Source organism: Ctenopharyngodon idella, chromosome 16, assembly GCF_019924925.1.
Source record: "Ctenopharyngodon idella isolate HZGC_01 chromosome 16, HZGC01, whole genome shotgun sequence".
Classification (NCBI taxonomy): domain Eukaryota; kingdom Metazoa; phylum Chordata; class Actinopteri; order Cypriniformes; family Xenocyprididae; genus Ctenopharyngodon; species Ctenopharyngodon idella.
In genome coordinates, this window is record NC_067235.1 from 34,019,179 (window position 1) to 34,038,905 (window position 19,727).

Consider the following 19,727-nt stretch of genomic DNA (forward strand, 5'->3'; position numbering starts at 1 on the left):
TGGTTAGGACAAAAACTCCGATTAACATGGAAAAGATACCTTTTATCGCTTGTCGCGGCGTCGCGGCGTCGCGTCTGGTTAGGACACGGTGATAGTCTTTATTATAAACTGTGAAGTCGGTAAAAAAAATATAATAAACTAATTAAAATGTATTAAAAAGGTCAATTATGTTAATAAAAATTAGTAACAAAGACTTTATATACAGAAAGATGACGGCGCACTCGTATTTTTATGAATGGGAGAAAGTGCAACGCGCAAAATGGCGGGAAAAGTCCCGCCTTCTAAATAAGAGCCAATCGCCGATCGTAAAGTCATCGCGTCACTGCAGCGGCCATTAGAACAGTGAGATGCGCGCTTAGCTTGATCTAGACCTGAAAAATGCCGTTTTGATTCGAGCGTTTAGAAACAAAATGTATGAGACAGTTGTTGTCAGATATCATTGGTGATTTAAAATATGAAATTTAATCGAAAGCTTGGCGAAACAGCTTTGGAGAATTTGATGTTTCCCCATTCAAAGAGATAGGAGCTGCACTTGCATTGCCGAGAGGCGTTTCAAAGATGGCCGCCGAGTGAAATGACTTGTCTTAAAGGGACTTTGTTAGTAAACACTATTATTGACCACTGGAACACCCTTTAACTGGAGTGAAATCACTGTATCCACACATGCATTGAACTGTGAACCCTAATTACTCGAATTAAAATCATTTTAATAAAGTGCTGTGATTGTATAAAATAGTGCAGTGTTGCAGAAAACATTACATGAACATTTCAGCAAGTGCACAAATCTACACTACACATACAGTGACTGAATGTTTGACTGACGGAAGTCACTTGTCCTGTTTTCACAGTCTTAAGTTGTGCTATTGTTTTCAGTATCTGGGTTTACAAGGCTCATAAAACACAAATAGCTTTACTGCTATGTGATTGCATAAGCTTTACTGAAGAAAAAAAAAACAGTTGAGGTAACAATGCAAAACAATGCAGACTGGCCTATTTCATTATATTATGAAAGTACAGTACCCTTGATTTTTAATCATATTTGAGGTATTCCACATAGAAAGAATAGAAATAGAAAGAAGTTAGAATATGTATGTTTCACATTATAGGAAAGAGATGCTACAACTATCAAAATATGGCTGTACTTCATGTAATATAGCCATAGAAAATTTCATTTCCTCGCAATAGGGATGATTTTGTCTTCACACAGACAACTGGCTGGACAGCCCTCGCTCACGATGGAGTTTTCACAAGTGGCCTCTTCTATCAAGGCGTCACAGTTGGTGTACGTGTTGATGTACGGACAGGGGTTAGCTAGAAGAGACAATTGAAAGTCAATGAAGCAATAAGTATGATAAAGTAAAAACATTCTGGAATGCAAACTGTGACCTCAAACGTCATCATTCAGGAAAATTTTGCAACCAAAAACAGAAATGCACTTACTGCAGAGATTGTCTTGGCAGTCATCCGGGCAGGAGGCACATGGAGCGCCCAGAGAGTACGGAGGGACTCCTTTGAAATTCCCTCTGAAATAGAGGAGAGAATTGAGTTCATAGGAATTTGAATTCCAGTGTTTAATGCAGGAATGAAACATTAAAGAGGACATATTACTTTTTTCCATGTTCAGCTTTCTTTAGTGTGTGATGGAAGCTTGTTTACACCATGAAACAAAAAGTAAAAAAGTTAATTGGGACTTTTTAATCTCACAATTCTGACTTTTTTCACAGAATTGCAAGATATAAAGTCTGAATTGCATGATATAAAGTCCGAATTGCGAGTTCTAAAGTCCGAATTGCGAGTTATAAAGTCCGAATTGCGAGTTATAAAGTCAGAATTGCGAGTTATAAAGTCCGAATTGAGAGTTATAAAGTCCGAATTGCGAGTTATAAAGTCAGAATTGCGTGATATAAAGTCAGAATTGCGAGATATAAAGTCCGAATTGAGAGTTATAAAGTCCGAATTGCGGGTTATAAAGTCCGAATTGCGAGATATAAAGTCAGAATTGCGTGATATAAAGTCAGAATTGCGAGATATAAAGTCCGAATTGCGAGTTATAAAGTCCGAATTGCGAGTTATAAAGTCCGAATTGAGAGTTATAAAGTCTGAATTGCGTGATATAAAGTCCGAATTGCGAGTTATAAAGTCAGAATTGCGTGATATAAAGTCAGAATTGCGAGATATAAAGTCAGAATTGCGTGATATAAAGTCAGAATTGCGAGTTATAAAGTCAGAATTGCGTGATATAAAGTCAGAATTGCGTGATATAAAGTCAGAATTGTGTGATATAAAGTCAGAATTGCGTGATATAAAGTCAGAATTGCGTGATATAAAGTCAGAATTGCGAGTTATAAAGTCAGAATTGCGAGATATAAAGTCAGAATTGCGTGATATAAAGTCAGAATTGCGAGATATAAAGTCAGAATTGCGTGATATAAAGTCAGAATTGCGAGTTATAAAGTCAGAATTGCGTGATATAAAGTCAGAATTGCGTGATATAAAGTCAGAATTGCGTGATATAAAGTCAGAATTGCGAGTTATAAAGTCAGAATTGCGTGATATAAAGTCAGAATTGCGTGATATAAAGTCAGAATTGCGTGATATAAAGCAGAATTGCGTGATATAAAGTCAGAATTGCGAGTTATAAAGTCAGAATTGCGTGTTATAAAGTCAGATTTGCGAGTTATAAAAGTCAGAATTGCGTGATATAAAGTCAGAATTGCGTGTTATAAAGGTCCAGAATTGCGAGTTATAAAGTCAGAATTGCGTGATATAAAGTCAGAATTGCGTGATATAAAGTCAGAATTGCGAGATATAAAGTCAGAATTGCGAGTTATAAAGTCAGAATTGCGTGATATAAAGTCAGAATTGCGTGATATAAAGTCAGAATTGCGAGATATAAAGTCAGAATTGCGAGTTATAAAGTCAGAATTGCGTGATATAAAGTCAGAATTGCGAGATATAAAGTCAGAATTTCAAGTTATAAAGTCAGAATTGCAAGTTATAAAGTCAGAATTGCAAGTTATAAAGTCAGAATTGCGAGTTATAAACTCACAGTTCTGAGAAAAAAGTCTGAATTGTGAGTTTATATCGTAATTCTGACTTTATAACCTGCAATTGCGAGAAAAAAAGTCAGAATTGTGAGATAAAAAGTCGTAATTACCTTTTTTATTTTAATTTAGTGGTGGAAACAAGCTTCCATAGTTATGTTTTCTTCCAGTATTCCTCATTTAAATAATTGCAACAATGTTTTTTTTTTTTGAACATTCAGTCATGAAAAATTAGACCCCAAAATCAAGACTTTGTAAAAAGGCATAACAGGTCTCCTTTAAAACATCATGGAGTGAAGTCAGCAGCTCAATATTGAGAGAAAGGCAGCCGGGACTTACGCGCGGTAGTAATGACATCCGTAGAAGTACAAGCTTCCGCATTGAGCCACGGCACACCCGACCTCATACGAGCTGTACCACACCACCTTCAAAGATTCACACGAGGAGAAGCATTACTGTAGTTTGAGACACCTCCAACATACATCACATTTGACACACAAATAATAACGTGGCAAACAAATCCATTGCTATTCTGTTTGGCCTTTGTGAAAAAGAAGTGCACTTATTATTATCTTAAAAGTAAAGAACTGTTCTTGCAAATAACATGATCTTAATAAAATAAAACTTAAGCATACTTAAAGAGAGTACACTTTCATGACTGTTTTTAAAAAGTGCACTTTGTAATAATATCAATGTAAGTTTTACTTTAAAGTACATCTGAAATTGTCTTTTAAAAGTGCCCTATCATGCTTTAAAAAGTACTTGAAGTTGATTATAATTTTAACTGTAGTGTGTTATTTGATATCACATTTAAAGTTAATATATTTTAAATGTACTAAATTGCAACTTCAGCATAATTAGATTTAAATACATGACAGAAGTTTTTTTAATAGAAATGGAATTAAAGTTTACCATAAATGCAATACACTAATTAAGTGGGTCAAAAAAACTAATTGCATTTAATATAAATGTAAACTATAATACATTTTCAGTTCATTGTAAATAACATGCAATTATGGGTCTATTCCATTCAGTTTGCACTTATTATTTTAAAAAATACAATTATTACAATTATTTTAAAGTATATTATTTTGGTAATTAGCATACTTTTAAAAGTATGCTTATCTGTACTTCTTTTTCCACAAGAAATGACCTTTAAAGATCTCTGAAAAGCTGTTAAAACCTATTTACATATACTCATTGTTGGGAAAATGGGCCAAAAATATTGATGAATCTTCTTTTTGCAGCAAATCACAGCATATAACTGTGATGTAAACTAACAGCTAATGACGTTTTAAATAAATGAATCCTTGTTGAATGCAAGAAAGAAAAATGCTACCGAATAATCACCTGTGTGTAATGTCCAATCAGATGACCGTTGGCAGATCCGCTGGGATATTCATAATTGTTGACTTCGCTATGCCAGGCATTTATCACCTTAGTCCATGAATAAAGTTCAGAGGCCTTGAAGAGATTTTCACCCATTTCATATCCTGTCCATCAGAGAGAAGACATTCAGTGAGAGGAACTAAAGCATTGCATCTGGTTGTGACAGACATTATGATGATTTTAAATTACATTTTTGTTGTTTAATGTGTACAGCAATGCATGTTGGTGCTGTGTTTGTTGTGAAGACATTGAGATCTCGTTCATGTGACTGTGACATTCTTCCTGCACACTTCGTCTGCATGTGTTCGTCAGCATGTCAACACACACACTTGCACAATCCTCCTGTATAAATATTAGGTCTATAGGCATGAGGGCTGGATGAAAGAAATCCTCTGTTTTCTCACGTCTACACTGCTCTGGTTGCATATACCGTGGCTTCAAAACGTATTTGGACAGTTAAGCCAAATTTTAAAAAAATATGTCACTGCAATGATAAAATATTAAAGCAAAATCGAGTTCTCAGAAGTCTTGTGAACAAATGTTTAGCATGTGTTATATATGGCCTTATTTCAGTGACTTAACATTTTTGCTTTTTCAAAAAACATGCATAAATGTTATTTTCTCAAAAATACAAACATGCTGCTCACATATTATTGTAGCTCAGTTCATGCTGAATACAGCGATTTTAATATGTTTACAAAAGCACAAATGTCAAGGCATGTCAAAACTCCCCCGAGGGTTAAAAGACGAAAAACAGCACAAAGACACTTTTCAGGTACAATAGTTAACAAAAAGAAGTTTGTATAGTTTGAAGTGATAAAACAATAATGCTGGGTTGAAAAAAAAGTCCCAAGTTGGGTTGAAAATGGACAAATTCAGCAACTGGGTTAAATGTTTGTCCAAACCTACTGGGTAGTTTTATTTAACTCAACTATTGTTTAAAAATGACTGCATTGCTTGCTTAAAATGAACACAAAATATGTTGGAAACTAATATTTATTATTTTGTTTAATAAATGAACATTTAATGAATAATATTTTAAAAAACATTTTGTTAACTTGCTTATTCATAATTGTTCATCTTTTGATTATTATTGTTGCCTCTAGTAATTATGTGTCTGATTTTTAATTTCCAACCTATTTTAGGTTCATTTTAATCCAGACATATAGTCATTTTTAAACAATAGTTGAGTTAAAAACATGTTGGGCAAACATTTAACCCAATCACTGGGTTTGTCCTTTTTCAGCCCAACTTGGGTTGTTTTTTACCCAGCATTTACCCAGCATTTACCCAGACAGTGTTGTGTGACTTTGTGTTTGTGAAGCATTAACATGTGCATATTTGATTTGATGAACTACACCAAAACAACAGTTGATTAAAAGACACTTAAAATTGTTTGAAGATTTATCATCAATGCAATAATGTTTATACATTTTATTTCTGATTGAAGTAACCAAATCTGTTTCAGGGTCAGTGTACTGTAGTACAAAAAGGGTTCAGTAGGATTCTGTATTGAACTATATTGCTGCATTAAAAACAACCCAAGTTAGGTTGAAAATGGACAAACTCAGCATTTGGGTTGTTTTGGCATGCTGGGTAGTTTTATTTAACTCAACTATTGTTTAAAAATGACTATATGGCTGGATTAAAATGAACCCAAAATCAGACACATAATTACTAGAGGAAACAATAATAATCAAAAGGTGAACATTTATTAATAAGCAATTTAATAAATGTTTATTGTTTAATTATTTGTCATTAAACTTGTTAATAAAAGTTCATTTATTAAACATATTAATGTTAATAACATATTTTGGGTTCATTTTAAACAACAATACAGTCATTTTTAAACAACAGTTGGGTCAAACATTTAACCCAACCACTGGGTTGTCCATTTTCAACCCAACTTGGGTTGTTTTTAAAGAGTAGGATTCTTGACTCAATTTTAAAGAATGCTTTATAGTTCTATATCAGGAGATTAACGTCTTAAATGATTGAGTAATGGTTTACTTCATTTTTTTTCTAGAGGTAAAGTGTGTCTTACAAGCGGTTTAATTCATACACTTGGAATCTAAATCCATAAAATGATCCCATGATCCCTTTATATGAAGTGCTTCTAAAAGTGTACTTAAAGGGACAGTTCACCCTAAAGACTAATAAAAACATGACGCCTGGAAATGCCCCAAAAAGTATCCGTGTACTTTCTTCCCTGAGTTGAATATATTTGGTCAGGAACTTCGTTTGTCTGATGGCAGGCAGAATGACAGATGTGAACGCGATGAACACGACGGACATATTTACCTTCTATTCCATGTTGCATTTTTGTTAATCTTGATTTCTCACAACTTGTGTGTTTTTCTGGGCGAGCCGGAGCGAATTGCAATGAATGCGCTTGAGAAGACCAATGGCCAAGTTCAGGATTTTCATTAAATAATACATTAAATTTCATTTTAATTTTCACCAAAACCCCCCAGGACACTTGGAATAGATGACGTGTGTCGCATGGGATCATTCTGTGATACTTTTGCGTCTTTTTTAAAAGCTTGATGCTGGTCGCTATTTACTGCCAATATATGGACAAGCACGAGTGGGTTTTAAAACTTCTTCTTTTGTGGTCCGAAAAAGAAGAAGGGCGTATTGGAACAACACCAGGGTGAGTAAATGATGACTTATGATGATGACTATCACTTTAAATACTTCAGGGTTTGCCTTTGACTTGCAACAATATGTATCACCTACAAAAGAATGTAACATACCGTCAATCAAGCGGCTGCTTGGCGGTCCGTGTGTTATGTTACACTGCTCAATCCAGCCCTGAGCGGACTGTGCCACGGCATCGCTCCAGCTCTGCAAACGACACACAGCATCTTCCACTCAGCATGTGACTCTAAGAAACATGCTTAAAATGCAAATGTGAATCATAAGCATGTGATTGACCATTTTCAGCATGTTGCTGGCAGACGGCTCCACAGCCCTCCGGAAGGCATTGTGAACATCCACAATCTCCTGCTGGACAGAACTCTGGTCTGTACAGATGCCTGTGAAGATGCAGAGCAAAACAGAAAGTATTTTCATATAAATGCATATTAAACAGAGTTATTGTAGGCATTAAAGTAATATATGCTTACCTGACTGGAAAGCCCACCACAGAAATGAGACATGCAATGGATGGATATTTTTGTTAGATCATTTCATCACATCACAAAATATATTATTATCATTATTATTGACCATAATGCTTAGATTTTATTCATATACACTACCAATCAAAAGTTTGAACACACCTACTTATTCTTTATATTTTTTCTCTAGCTGTTTTTTATTCAATATCTGCTCCAAATCATCCATTTCTAAGTAGTTTTGTGAAGAAATTTGAACATATAGGTGAACATTTCAAGATTGAAATATTTTAAGATGATTATAAATTCACTCAAATGAGTACAAACGTTTCATTGGTAATGTATATAATCGGCATTAATATAAATAACGAAGTATCATGAGTAAAATAGCAATTTATTAAATTTAAACTCACCAAGCTGCAGGCAGAGCTCGTATAGAGCAATCCCAAAATACAAACTGTCACTGCAAACATTTTGCGTCCTTCTGTTCAGCAAACTGTGGAAGCAGTCATTTTTTAAATTATAATAATAATTATAATTAAAAAAAAAAAAAAAATAAATAAATAAATATATATATATATATATATATAATTTTTTACACAATAATCAAAGTAAAAAAAAATGTATTATTATTTTTTTTGTAGTTCTTTTTCAGATTATACAGTTTGCAGCAAATAATCAGCATTATTAATATATATAATTATTAAATTATATATATTTTATATATATAATTTGTAAAAAAAAAAATATATATATATATATATTTATTTAAATATTTTTACTCTATAATTGAAGTAAAAATGTTAGTAAAAAAAAACTCAGATTCCAATTTTTAAAAAATATTTTGTATTTCTTTTTCAGATTATACAGTTCGCAGCAAATAGTCAGCATTATATATATATATATATATAATTTGTAAAAAAATAAATAAATATTATTTAAATATTTTTACACTATAATTGAACTAAAATTGTTAGGAAGAAACTCAGATTCCAATTTTTTTTTTAAATTATTTTGTAATTCTTTTTCAGATTATACAGTTTGCAGCAAATAATAAGCATTATTAATATATATATATATATATATATATATATATATATATATATACACACACTACCAGTCAAAAGTTTGGAAACATTACTATTTTTAATGTTTTTGAACAAAGTCTCTTATGCTCATTAAGGCTGCATTTATTTCATAATAAATACAGAAAAAACAATAATATTGTGAAATATTATTACAATTTAAAATTATGGTTTTCTATTTTAATATACTTTAAAATATAATTTATTTCTGTGATCAAAGCTGAATTTTCAGCATCATTACTCCAGTCTTCAGTGTCACATGATCCTTCAGAAATCATTCTGATATGATGATTTATTATCAATGTTGGAAACAGTTTGTGCTGCTTAATATTTTTTTGGAACCTGTGATACTTTTTTCAGGATTTATTGATGAATAAAAGGTTAAAAAGGACAGCATTTATTCAAAATATAAATCTTTTCTAACAATATAAATCTTTACTATCACTTTTTATCAATTTAACACATCCGTGCTGAATAAAAGTATTAATTTCTTTAAAAAAAAAACAAAGAAAAAAAAATGACTGACCCCAAACTTTTGAACAGTAGTGTATATTGTTACAAAAGATTTCTATTTTAAATAAATGCTGATATTTTTTAACTTTTTATTCATCAAAGAATCCTGAAAAAGTATCACAGGTTATAAAATAATATTAAGCAGCACAAATGTTTCCAACATTGATAATAAATCATCATATCAGAATGATTTCTGAAGGATCATGTGACACTGAAGACTGGAGTAATGATGCTGAAAATTCAGCTTTGATCACAGAAATAAATTATATTTTAAAGTATATTAATATAGAAAACCATAATTTTAAATCGTAATAATATTTACAATATTATTGTTTTTTTCTGTATTTATTGTGAAATAAATGCAGCCTTAATGAGCATAAGAGACTTCGTTCAAAAACATCAAAAATTGTAATGTTTCCAAACTTTTGACTGGTAATGTAAATATATATGTATTAGAGATGCACAAATATATCGGCCAATAATCGGTATCAGCCGATAAAAGCAAAATTTCACACTATCAGCCGATAGTTTAAAAACAGCTGACAGTCAGTGCCGATATATCCTGTCAATCATAAGAGGGCAGGAAAATGCATAGCATTTGTACTTTGTGTAAAGAACATGCTAAGAAACCAGTTTGATGTTCAATATTAATAGTAATTATATGAATGAATAACATTCAGAAAGTTAAGAAATATTAATTTAATCTTCAGAATTTAGTTAATGTGTGTTAATATTAATTTGAGTAATGTGTTTGTTTATAACTGATCCCAGTCACTCTGAAACAAGCTGATGAAATGGAGAGAATAAAGTTTTTATTTGCATTTATTTAAAAATATAATGATTAATTATTAATCATAATGAAATTATCATTAATTTAAAAGAAGGTATAGAAGGCATAAACCCCGAACTATCGGTATCCGCAGATATCACTCTGAATAATCGGCTATCGTATCAGTGCATCTCTAATATATATATATATATATATATATAAAATTTGTAAGAAAAAAATTAAATATTATTTAAATATTTTTACACTGTAATCGAAGTAAAAATGTTAGGAAGAAACTCAGATTCCAATTTTCAGATTAAAATTTTTCTTTTTCAGATTATAAAGTTCGCAGCAAAAAAAAAATCAGCATTCTTGACTCACCTGCCCGTCTGAGTCGAGGCGTCTGAGATGTTGTGAGGGTCACTACTGTTCTTATACTCCCAGCATCTTAATGGGCTCAAAAACATGTTCCCATGTCAGCAGTGACATGTGACACCACTTGAGCAATATGTTCATAAAGCTATACAAAACCTCAGAGTTTAATAGTAGAAGCAAACATGAGAGTGTAAACACGAGGGTGTAGGTTTAGTTTAAAGAACACCGTGAATTAACCTGCAGAAGAATGAGGCGATGTCTAAAGAACCTGCAAACAAAGCAACAATGATAAATCGAATGGACAACGTGGCAATGGACCAGACTGTATAGTTAAACAATACAGATTATACTGTCTATTATGAGGAACTATTAATCAGAATAAAATAGAAACTGTAGACTTTACTTTGTCTCAATCACCCGCATGCAATCGGACTATTACAGCGTGACATTTGCTATTGTGTATTGTACTTCATCAAGCAAACAAGGGATTTTTGACACTATAAAAACAGTTTCAGTCTGACTAAATAAAAAACCTATATTTGACCTGGATAATTAACAAACACAAACACTATAGAGTTTCATCAGATTAGTGCATTAAGGGTTCCCCGAGAGGCTTTTCCTGGTTTTTAAGAGGGTTAATAATGCAATGAGATGTAATCCGACCTTTTATAGAATTGACTCTTTTTAAATCATTTTAAGATCTTTAGATTTGAATTTAGCTTGTCTCAATAGAGCCAGAGGATCATTTCATGTATTTTATGCCATTATCCTGATGCTGAAGGACTGACAGGTTTATATTCTTGAACTTAGCGAGTACAATGCCTCTCATGAGTGCAATTGTTGAATGATAAATGACATTTACAGCAGGCTGAGCAAACCTGTGGCATGTGACTGTGAGCAACACTGTAGATTTTATGGGCAAAAAACTGATTTTCAGATAAAAAAAAAAAAAAAAAAGATGATTTTTTTGCCTAGCAATCATTGTATTGTATTGCAATTATTGACTTACATAACCTAAAGTGGCTATTTCTCTATCTCTATCTATTATCTGTCTGTCTGTCTATTAGGGGTCGACTGATATGAGTTTTTCAGGTTCAACCTTTATGTTATGAAGCGACAAGAATACTTTTTGTGTGCCGATAATGAATATCTAGTGATGGGCGATTTCAAAACACTGCTTCATGAAGCTTTAAAGCTTTACCAATCTTTTGTTTCGAATCAGTGGTTCGGAGCGTGTATCAAACTGCCAAAGTCATGTGATTTCAGTAAACGAGGCTTCGTTACGTCATAAGTGTTTCGAAATTTCAATGGTTCACGTGACTTTGGCAGTTTGATACACGCTCCGAACCACCTAAACAGAAGCATAATAATATTAAAATATTAAAATGCCAGGGAGTAGAGATATGTTTTCAATTTTGATTTAGAAATGGTAAATCGAAGGTGCAAGGAGGATGTCCAAAGGCAATTGTTTCCATAGACGGGGGGCGGCAACGGAAAAAGCTCTCCTTTAGTTTTTAGACAGGAGCGAGGAATAGATAATAGAGCTCTGTCTGACTCTGAAGATCTTAAAAGTCTAGAGGATGACAGAGGTAAAAGAAGATCTTTAAGATAAAATGGGGCTTGATCATTAAGAGCTTCAAAAACAAACAACAGAATTTTAAACTGAATCGGGAGCTACTGAAGCGAAGCTAAAATTAAGGTGCCATGATCATATTTCATGATCATATTTGCATTTTGTACCATCTGTACCATCGATGACTGAGGAAGACCCAGATACAATGAGTTAATCTAAGCGTGAGGTAATAAAAGCATGAATAATCTTGGAATGGCAAAAACGATTTAAGTTTGGAAATAGTCCGCAATTGATAAAAACTGTTCTTAACAACTGAATTAATTTGTTTGGATAAACATAATTCTGAGTCTAGGATGACACCGAGGTTCCTAACCCAGCTCCTTTATTAGACTACTCCTTATTTTTGGGGATCCAAAAACAATTAATTCCGTTTTGTCCTCATTAAGTTGGAGAAAGTTATTTGATAGCCAGATCTTAATGTCCTGGATACATTCCAATAAAGGTTGTATAGATTTCAAAGGCAAGTACAGCTGTGTATCATCAGCATAAAAATGAAATGAAACATTATGTTTCTTAATAATGTCACCCAGTGGTCGCATATACAAGTTAAAAAGAAGTGGACCTAAAACAGAGCCTTGAGGTACTCCACTAATAACAGGAGCAGAAGATGAAGAGAACTTACCTAACTCTACAGAAAAAGACCTGTCTTTAAGATATGAATTAAACCACTGTAAGGCCGTACCCTTAATACTGTATAAATGCTCTAAATGCCAAATAAGGACATTATGGTCTACAGTATCAAAGGCAGCCGTAAGATCAAGTAGGATCAATACGGCATTTTTGCCGGCATCAACTGCAACTAAAATGTCATTGAACACTTTTAGCAAGGCAGACTGTGTGCTATGATGGGCAGTGAAACCAGACTGAAACGGTTCTAATACCTTGGCTGCGTTTTAAAATGGGATTAATTGAGACTGCACAACTTTTTCTATAAGTTTAGATAAAAATGATAGCTTAGAGACAGGCCGATAATTAATAAAACAACCCTCATTCAAACCTTGTTTTTTAAGCAAAGGCTGAACAACCGCATGCTTAAAACTATTCGGGACCACCCCAGTGTCCAGAGATGAATTAATTAACACTCGGACACTGGGGCCAATTATAGGAAAAGTTGCTTTTATAATCTCTGTGGGAATAACATCGAGTGAGTTGGTAGTTGTCTTCATTTTGATTACCAGATCAGAGAGTTTCAATAAAGAGACATGCTGAAAATGATGAAAGCAAAAATAGACTAGCGGACGAATTCAAAGACAAATCTGAGAATTGTGAAGTAAAAGATGAACGAATAGGTAACATTTTATCAGTAAAAAACGTTAGAAATTTCTCACAAAAGTTCAGCCGAAGGTTCTGCATGGAATCAGCAACTTGGACTAATCACAGAATTTATTGTGGAGAATAAAATCCTAGGTCTATGATAGTGTGTATTAATTAAATTAGAAAAATATTTTGATCTAGCTGACTTTGCAGCACTCTGAAAATTAACCAGACACTCTTTGAAAATCTTAAATGACACCGTTAAGTGATTGTAAAGCGTCGAAGCTTCATGAAGCAGTGTTTTGAAATCGTCCATCACTAGATATTGTTGAATAAAGTCCTTATTTTGTTTTTTTTGGCGCACAAAAAGTATTTTTGTCGCTTCATAACATTAATGTTGAACCACTGTAGTCACATGAACTGTTTTAAATATGTCTTTAGTAGCTTTCTGGGCATTGAAAGTGTTAATTGTCTTGCTGTCAATGGAGGCCTCACTGAGCCATCGGATTTCATCAAAAATATCTTAATTTGTGTTCTGAAGATGAACGAATGTCTTACGGGTGTGGAACAACATGAGGGTGAGTAATTAATGACAGAAATTTCATTTTTGGGTGAACCAACCCTTTAAATATCAGGAAAAATATCGGTAAAACCGCTTATTGGTCTGTCTATCTATTATCTATCTCTCTGTCTATCATTATATCTATCTATCATTCTGTCTATTATCTATCTATCTCTCTATCTGTCTATCCATCTATCTATCTTACAATATAATACTTAATATTTAGACAGAAACCCACAGAATCACGGGCTCTTGTGAAGTGAAGGGCAGTGTGACCAGCAGGTGGCGCAGTGGCACCAATATCAGGATTTCACAGACTGAAAGTTTCTTGAGGTTGTCTTGCATTAAAAGAAACCCTTGAATTCATATTGGTTTTTTAACAAACAAAATCACCACACACACACACACACACACACACACGTTTTGATTCAGTTTGTTTAAAAACCTATACGAATTCAAGGGTTTAAATGTTTGTGCTTAGAGCTTCATATATAATGGTTTTCAATGCTCACCTAGAATGCAGGGAGGATGATTGCTGACATAATGATGCCAATGTGAACTTTTTACTGACAATCCACATTATAAAACTTGACATTGGCTGTTGACATCTATCAGCGAGATGCCTCAAAAAATATAGCCAAACATTGGCTGATTTATGGGCCAGTCTGACATATCGGTTCATCAGTGTTATATGATATATATGATATTATATATCACCATCAGACAGAAGTGTGTAAGTGCATCTCTTCAGTGTGTGAAGGTTGTTCTGGTCCAGTGACAGAGGAGTGTGTTTACTCGTCTTCTGCTGCACTGCACACTTTTTGTTTTCCTCTAACAATGTAGTTAGTGAAGTGTTCAGTGCTGTCGTACAGCTCTTTATTTTCACAGGGATTACGCAGTGATTAGTTCGCAATGAACGCAGCAGTAATTATGCAGTGGGAGGTCTCGTTTTCCACCATCTCTCCTTCTTATTCAAGCTTCAGTGAAGGAGACGTGTTTGGTTGACTTATCAAACAATCTGTGTGTGTGTGTGTGTGTGTGTGTCGATTTTAATTGATATAAGGTAGGGTTCAGAAGTCTGAGAGCGTTCTTTTCTAATTAGTTCAAATTGTTTCATCACTTGTGATAATTTTCTTTGATTAGTGACCTAAAAATAGTGCAGAATATTTATTCAGATCTTTATGCTTATTTCCAGGTTTAACAAAAACATTTAAACTTTTAATGCACCTATGTTATGTTCGATGTCACAATAATAATAAATAAATAAATAAATAATAATTTATATTGTTCTATATAATATATAAATATATATAAAGTATTACATATGTTATTATAAAAACATATAAATTTCCAGGTTATTTAAAAAAAAAAACATTTAAACTTTTTATGTGCCTATGTCACAATAATAATAAATATTTTTTAACATAATTATATATAATATATAAAATATTACATTTTATAAAATAAAAAATAAATAAATAAATATATTTCCAGGTATTTACAAAACATTTAATCTATTAATGTGCCTATGTTATGTTCAATGTCACAATAATAATAATAAATAAATATTATAAATATTATATATAATATATATTATATAATAAATAAATAATAATAAAAAATGTATATTGTTCTATATAATATATAAATATAAAGTATTAAATTTTAGAATATATTATTATAAAAAACATTATATAAATTTATTTCCAGGTATTTAAAAAAAAAAACATTTAAACTTTTTATGTGCCTATGTCACAATAATAATAAATATTTTTTAACATAATTATATATAATATATAAAATATTACATTTTTATAAAATATTACAAAAAGGTATTTTCCAGATATTTACAAAACATTTCATCTTTTAAAGCACCTATGTTATGTTCAATGTCACAATAATAAATAATAATAAATAAATATTATATTTATTATATATAATATAATATTATATAATAAATAAATAATAATAAAAAATTATATTGTTCTATATAATATATAAATCTATATAAAGTATTAAATTTTAGAATATATTATTATAAAAACATTATATAAATTTATTTCCAGGTATTTAAAAAAAAAAAACATTTAAACTTATATTCAATGTCACAATAATAATAATAATAAATATTTAATAATATATTCTTATATATAATATATAAATATATCTAAAATATTACATTTTATGTAATTTTAAATTATTACATTTTCCAGGTAATGTACTAATATATATATATATATATATATATATATATATATATATATATATATATATAAATGATATGCAAAAAATACATATATATTAGACAATTATATTCTAACATATTAAATATATATAAAATACTATATATATAGTATATATAGTACACACACACACACACACAGTATTAGATGTGCATACACATATAAACATATAGTATAATACACACACATACATCTATATATGAAGTATTATATTGTCAAATATGAAGTATTTTAATCAATAATTCAACATCCTACCTCATGATGAGCAGTTATCAGCGATTGTACTTGAGACAGGCATCGCTCGCCACAAGGTTTCCTGTTCCAGAAAGACTCTCTGATCTGGGCTCGTGTCATTAATTTGTGTCCTGGGGTCAGCGGTGTTGTCTGCTGTGCATAAAATCACTATCAACAGCCTTTGAAACTGGAGCGTCAATCATCTGCAGTGCCTTAAAGACAATATTTCCCATTAAAACACTCTGACTTCTAATGAAATGCTGGTGTGTGATTTTCATCATGGAGATGTGATGGATGAAATTACAGTGATCATGGTGTGATTCGGACCGGGCCGCTGTGATTTGGGCAGGGTGTGTATGTGCATGTGTCTGTCCCCTCGCTCACAGACCGCTCTGAATAATGGATTCACAGCTATAGGGGGCCACGGCTGGGCCTTATGAAAAATACATCTCACTACCGGGGCCGGCAGACACAGACCCTCTCAGCCCAGAACAACCACAATCCTCCCCAGAGGAGAAGGTGACCGCTCTGAGGACGCTCTTTCATCGCTCCAGACAGTCCTCGGTTATGGTCCTCTAAAACAGAAACAAAAGAGAAACCTGTTTTCATACTGTAAGAATATTGTGATCTGAATAGCAACTCACATCACCTACTCTCATATTTTGACTGCATACTTTCAATCTCTGCAAATATGAGCAGATTGTTGAGTTTTCTTCTGAAACTCTGCGAAGTCATTTTCCATCTCGCATACTCAATCTGGAGCACTGCATTCACAAGAAACACTGGTGTTTTGTTTCCTTCAGTGACATTATGGTTTCGGTGTCGAGGAGGATTGAAACTCAACTCAAAAATTTGATGTGCATGAACTACTTTTGTAGCAGTCATGTTTCTTTTTTGTCCCTTTTAGAGCTCAACAGTCATCAAATTGTGCATATAACTTGTGTTTCACTCATGTTTCCATTTTGGAGCTCAACAGTCAGCAAATAAAAAAAAAAACTATATATTTTCTTATAAGGTGACACTTTAGTTTAGGGTCCAATTCCCACTATTAACTGGCTGCTTTATTAGCATGCATAATACTAGGATATTGGCTGTTTATTAATACTTATAAAGCACTACTAAACTATTAATAAGCAGAAATTAGGAGTTTATTGACCAAAACCATAGTTTATAGTGAGAACTGGACCCTAATCTGAAGTGTGTATATATATATATATATATATATATATATATATATACTTATAATTTATTATAATATAAAATATATAATTATATTTATAATATATGTAATTTTTTTTATTTCATATATATAAAATATAATTTATTTACTTATTTTGTTTGTATTTTAAATAATATATATATACATTAAATACATGATTATATATATTTATAAAATTATTTTATAATTAATAATTATTTTAATATATGTAATATTTTTTGTATATATGAATATAATTTGTATATATGAAATATAATGTATTTACTTTTGTTTGTATTTTAAATGATATACATTAAATATATATATATATATATATATATAATTTATTATAATATAAAATGTATAATTATATTTTTAATATACAGTATGTAATTTTTTTGTATTTCATATACATTTAAAATATAATTATTTACTTATTTTGTTTGTATTATAAATTATATTAAATATATATGATTTATATATATATATATATATATAATTATTTTATGATTAATAATTATTTTAATATATTCAAATATTTTATAATTTATTATAATAAAAATGTATAATTATATTTTTAATATGTAATATTTTTTGTATTTCATATATTTAAAATATTATTTACTTATTTTGTTTGTATTTTAAATAATATATATTAAATATATATGATTTTATATATATATATATATATATATATATATATATATATATATAATTATAATAATTATTTTATAATTAATAATTATTTCAATATATTAGAATAATTTATTATTATAAAAATGTATAATTATATTTGTATTTCATATATATAAAATTTAATTTATTTACTTATTTTGTTTGTATTTTAAATTATACATACATATATATATATAATTTTTATAAAGTCTCTCCAAGGCTGCATTTGCCTGATAAAAAAATACAGTAAATATTGTGAAATATTATTACAATTTAAAGACTGTTTTCTACTTTAACCATTTTTAAAATGTGATTTATTACTCTGACGGCAAGGCTGAATTTCAGTTGCGTGTATCACTTCTGTTTCCTCGGCAGTCGTGCGGATCAGGAGAATAACTGTTGTTATATAGAAAGAATCTGTTTAAATATTCTTCGATATTTCTCCTTTTGCACTCAGCTTTGGGAACATTTAAACTAATTTGCTCTCCATTTAATCTCATTATGATCATGGAGAAACATTTGAGATATTAGAGAAATCTAACTGCTGAATCTTTACTGTGTTTTTTGGTTATTTTCTTGCTCTTTCAATCCTCAAGCATTCTTACCATTGTTTTTTTTATTTCACTGTAATTTCTAAAAGAACTGCTCCCCCTCTCTTTTCTCCCTTTTATCCGTCTCCCTCCCTCTCCTCGCTCGCTCGCTCGTTCTCAGCACCTCCTCCTCAGCTGGATTCTTCAGTTGGTGGGCAGGAACTGTGTCGGTTGCTGAAGAAGCCTAGAGAGAGAGAGAGAGAGAGAGAGAGGGAGTGAACTGTGTCTGGGTCAGCTCGGTCTGTCATCTCAGACAGTCAGAGAGAGCGAGAGAGACACAGACGGCACGCAGGCAGCAGGATAGAGGAGGTATGTCAGAGGATGTGGTTTCCCTGAGCTTGCAGAACATTGCACAGACATACTTTGAGCATGACCTAACGGCAGCAAGCAAAGTGTGTCTTCTGCGCTCCGTCAGCTGCCTGCCGCAGGAGGACTGATCCGCTCGCGTCCAGGGATCCTCGCTTCTTGTTACATCCAAAGGGAATCGTACCAGCACTCTCACTTCTTCTTCTTTTTCCGCCGGACGGTGGATCGCTGGCTCAAACTTGCAGCGTCCGCGTGTCGACACCTTCACAACAGGTAACCGGTCCGTCTCTGTTGATTTACTCACTTCAGCGTGTTTGGTAGGAGCTCCGTGATGCATGCTGTCTGTCTAGGAGGAAAGTAAACACTACAACAGTGTTGGTGATAAAGAATCAATCATGGGAAGCCACAAGCCACAAGTTTGCCACTGTGTGATGAATGTCTTTATCAGTTAACACACAGGCACACGCTCCTCGTAAAGCCCATCACACAGATCAATGCTTTAGTTTGAGTCACATGTATAAAGTGTGATGTTGATACTTACCTTCAATGCTTGACCGAAGAAGTGTCTTTCTTCAGCACTGTTTCAGTTGTTTGTCTGAAAGCGTAGGATTTTAGTTGCAAATTCACTGCAAAAAAATGATGTTCTTCTTGTCTTGTTTTCCAGCACAAATATCTAAACATTCTTAAATCAAGATACATTTACTTGAGAAGCAAAACGAGTTAAGATATTAAGTATTT

The 19,727-nt window shown here is 31.8% G+C and overlaps 1 protein-coding gene and 1 long non-coding RNA gene across 2 annotated transcripts; both read right to left on the reverse strand.

The window, feature by feature from the left end:
• Window positions 1-686: 686 nt before the first annotated feature.
• Window positions 687-7,508, reverse strand: LOC127497490 (cysteine-rich venom protein ENH1). Its single transcript, XM_051865963.1, has 6 exons — window positions 7,371-7,508; window positions 7,190-7,280; window positions 4,395-4,537; window positions 3,384-3,469; window positions 1,441-1,523; window positions 687-1,311 (listed from the first exon to the last, which is right to left on the reverse strand). The coding sequence occupies exons 1-6, from the start codon at window positions 7,506-7,508 to the stop codon at window positions 1,169-1,171; spliced, it is 684 nt and encodes a 227-aa protein (XP_051721923.1). The 3' UTR covers window positions 687-1,168.
• Window positions 7,509-7,578: 70 nt separating this feature from the next.
• Window positions 7,579-19,669, reverse strand: LOC127497899 (uncharacterized). The gene is made up of 6 exons (XR_007925695.1): window positions 19,531-19,669; window positions 18,699-19,353; window positions 16,525-16,795; window positions 16,242-16,432; window positions 10,301-10,562; window positions 7,579-8,048 (listed from the first exon to the last, which is right to left on the reverse strand). It is a non-coding gene; the product is annotated as an uncharacterized LOC127497899 (long non-coding RNA).
• Window positions 19,670-19,727: the final 58 nt, after the last annotated feature.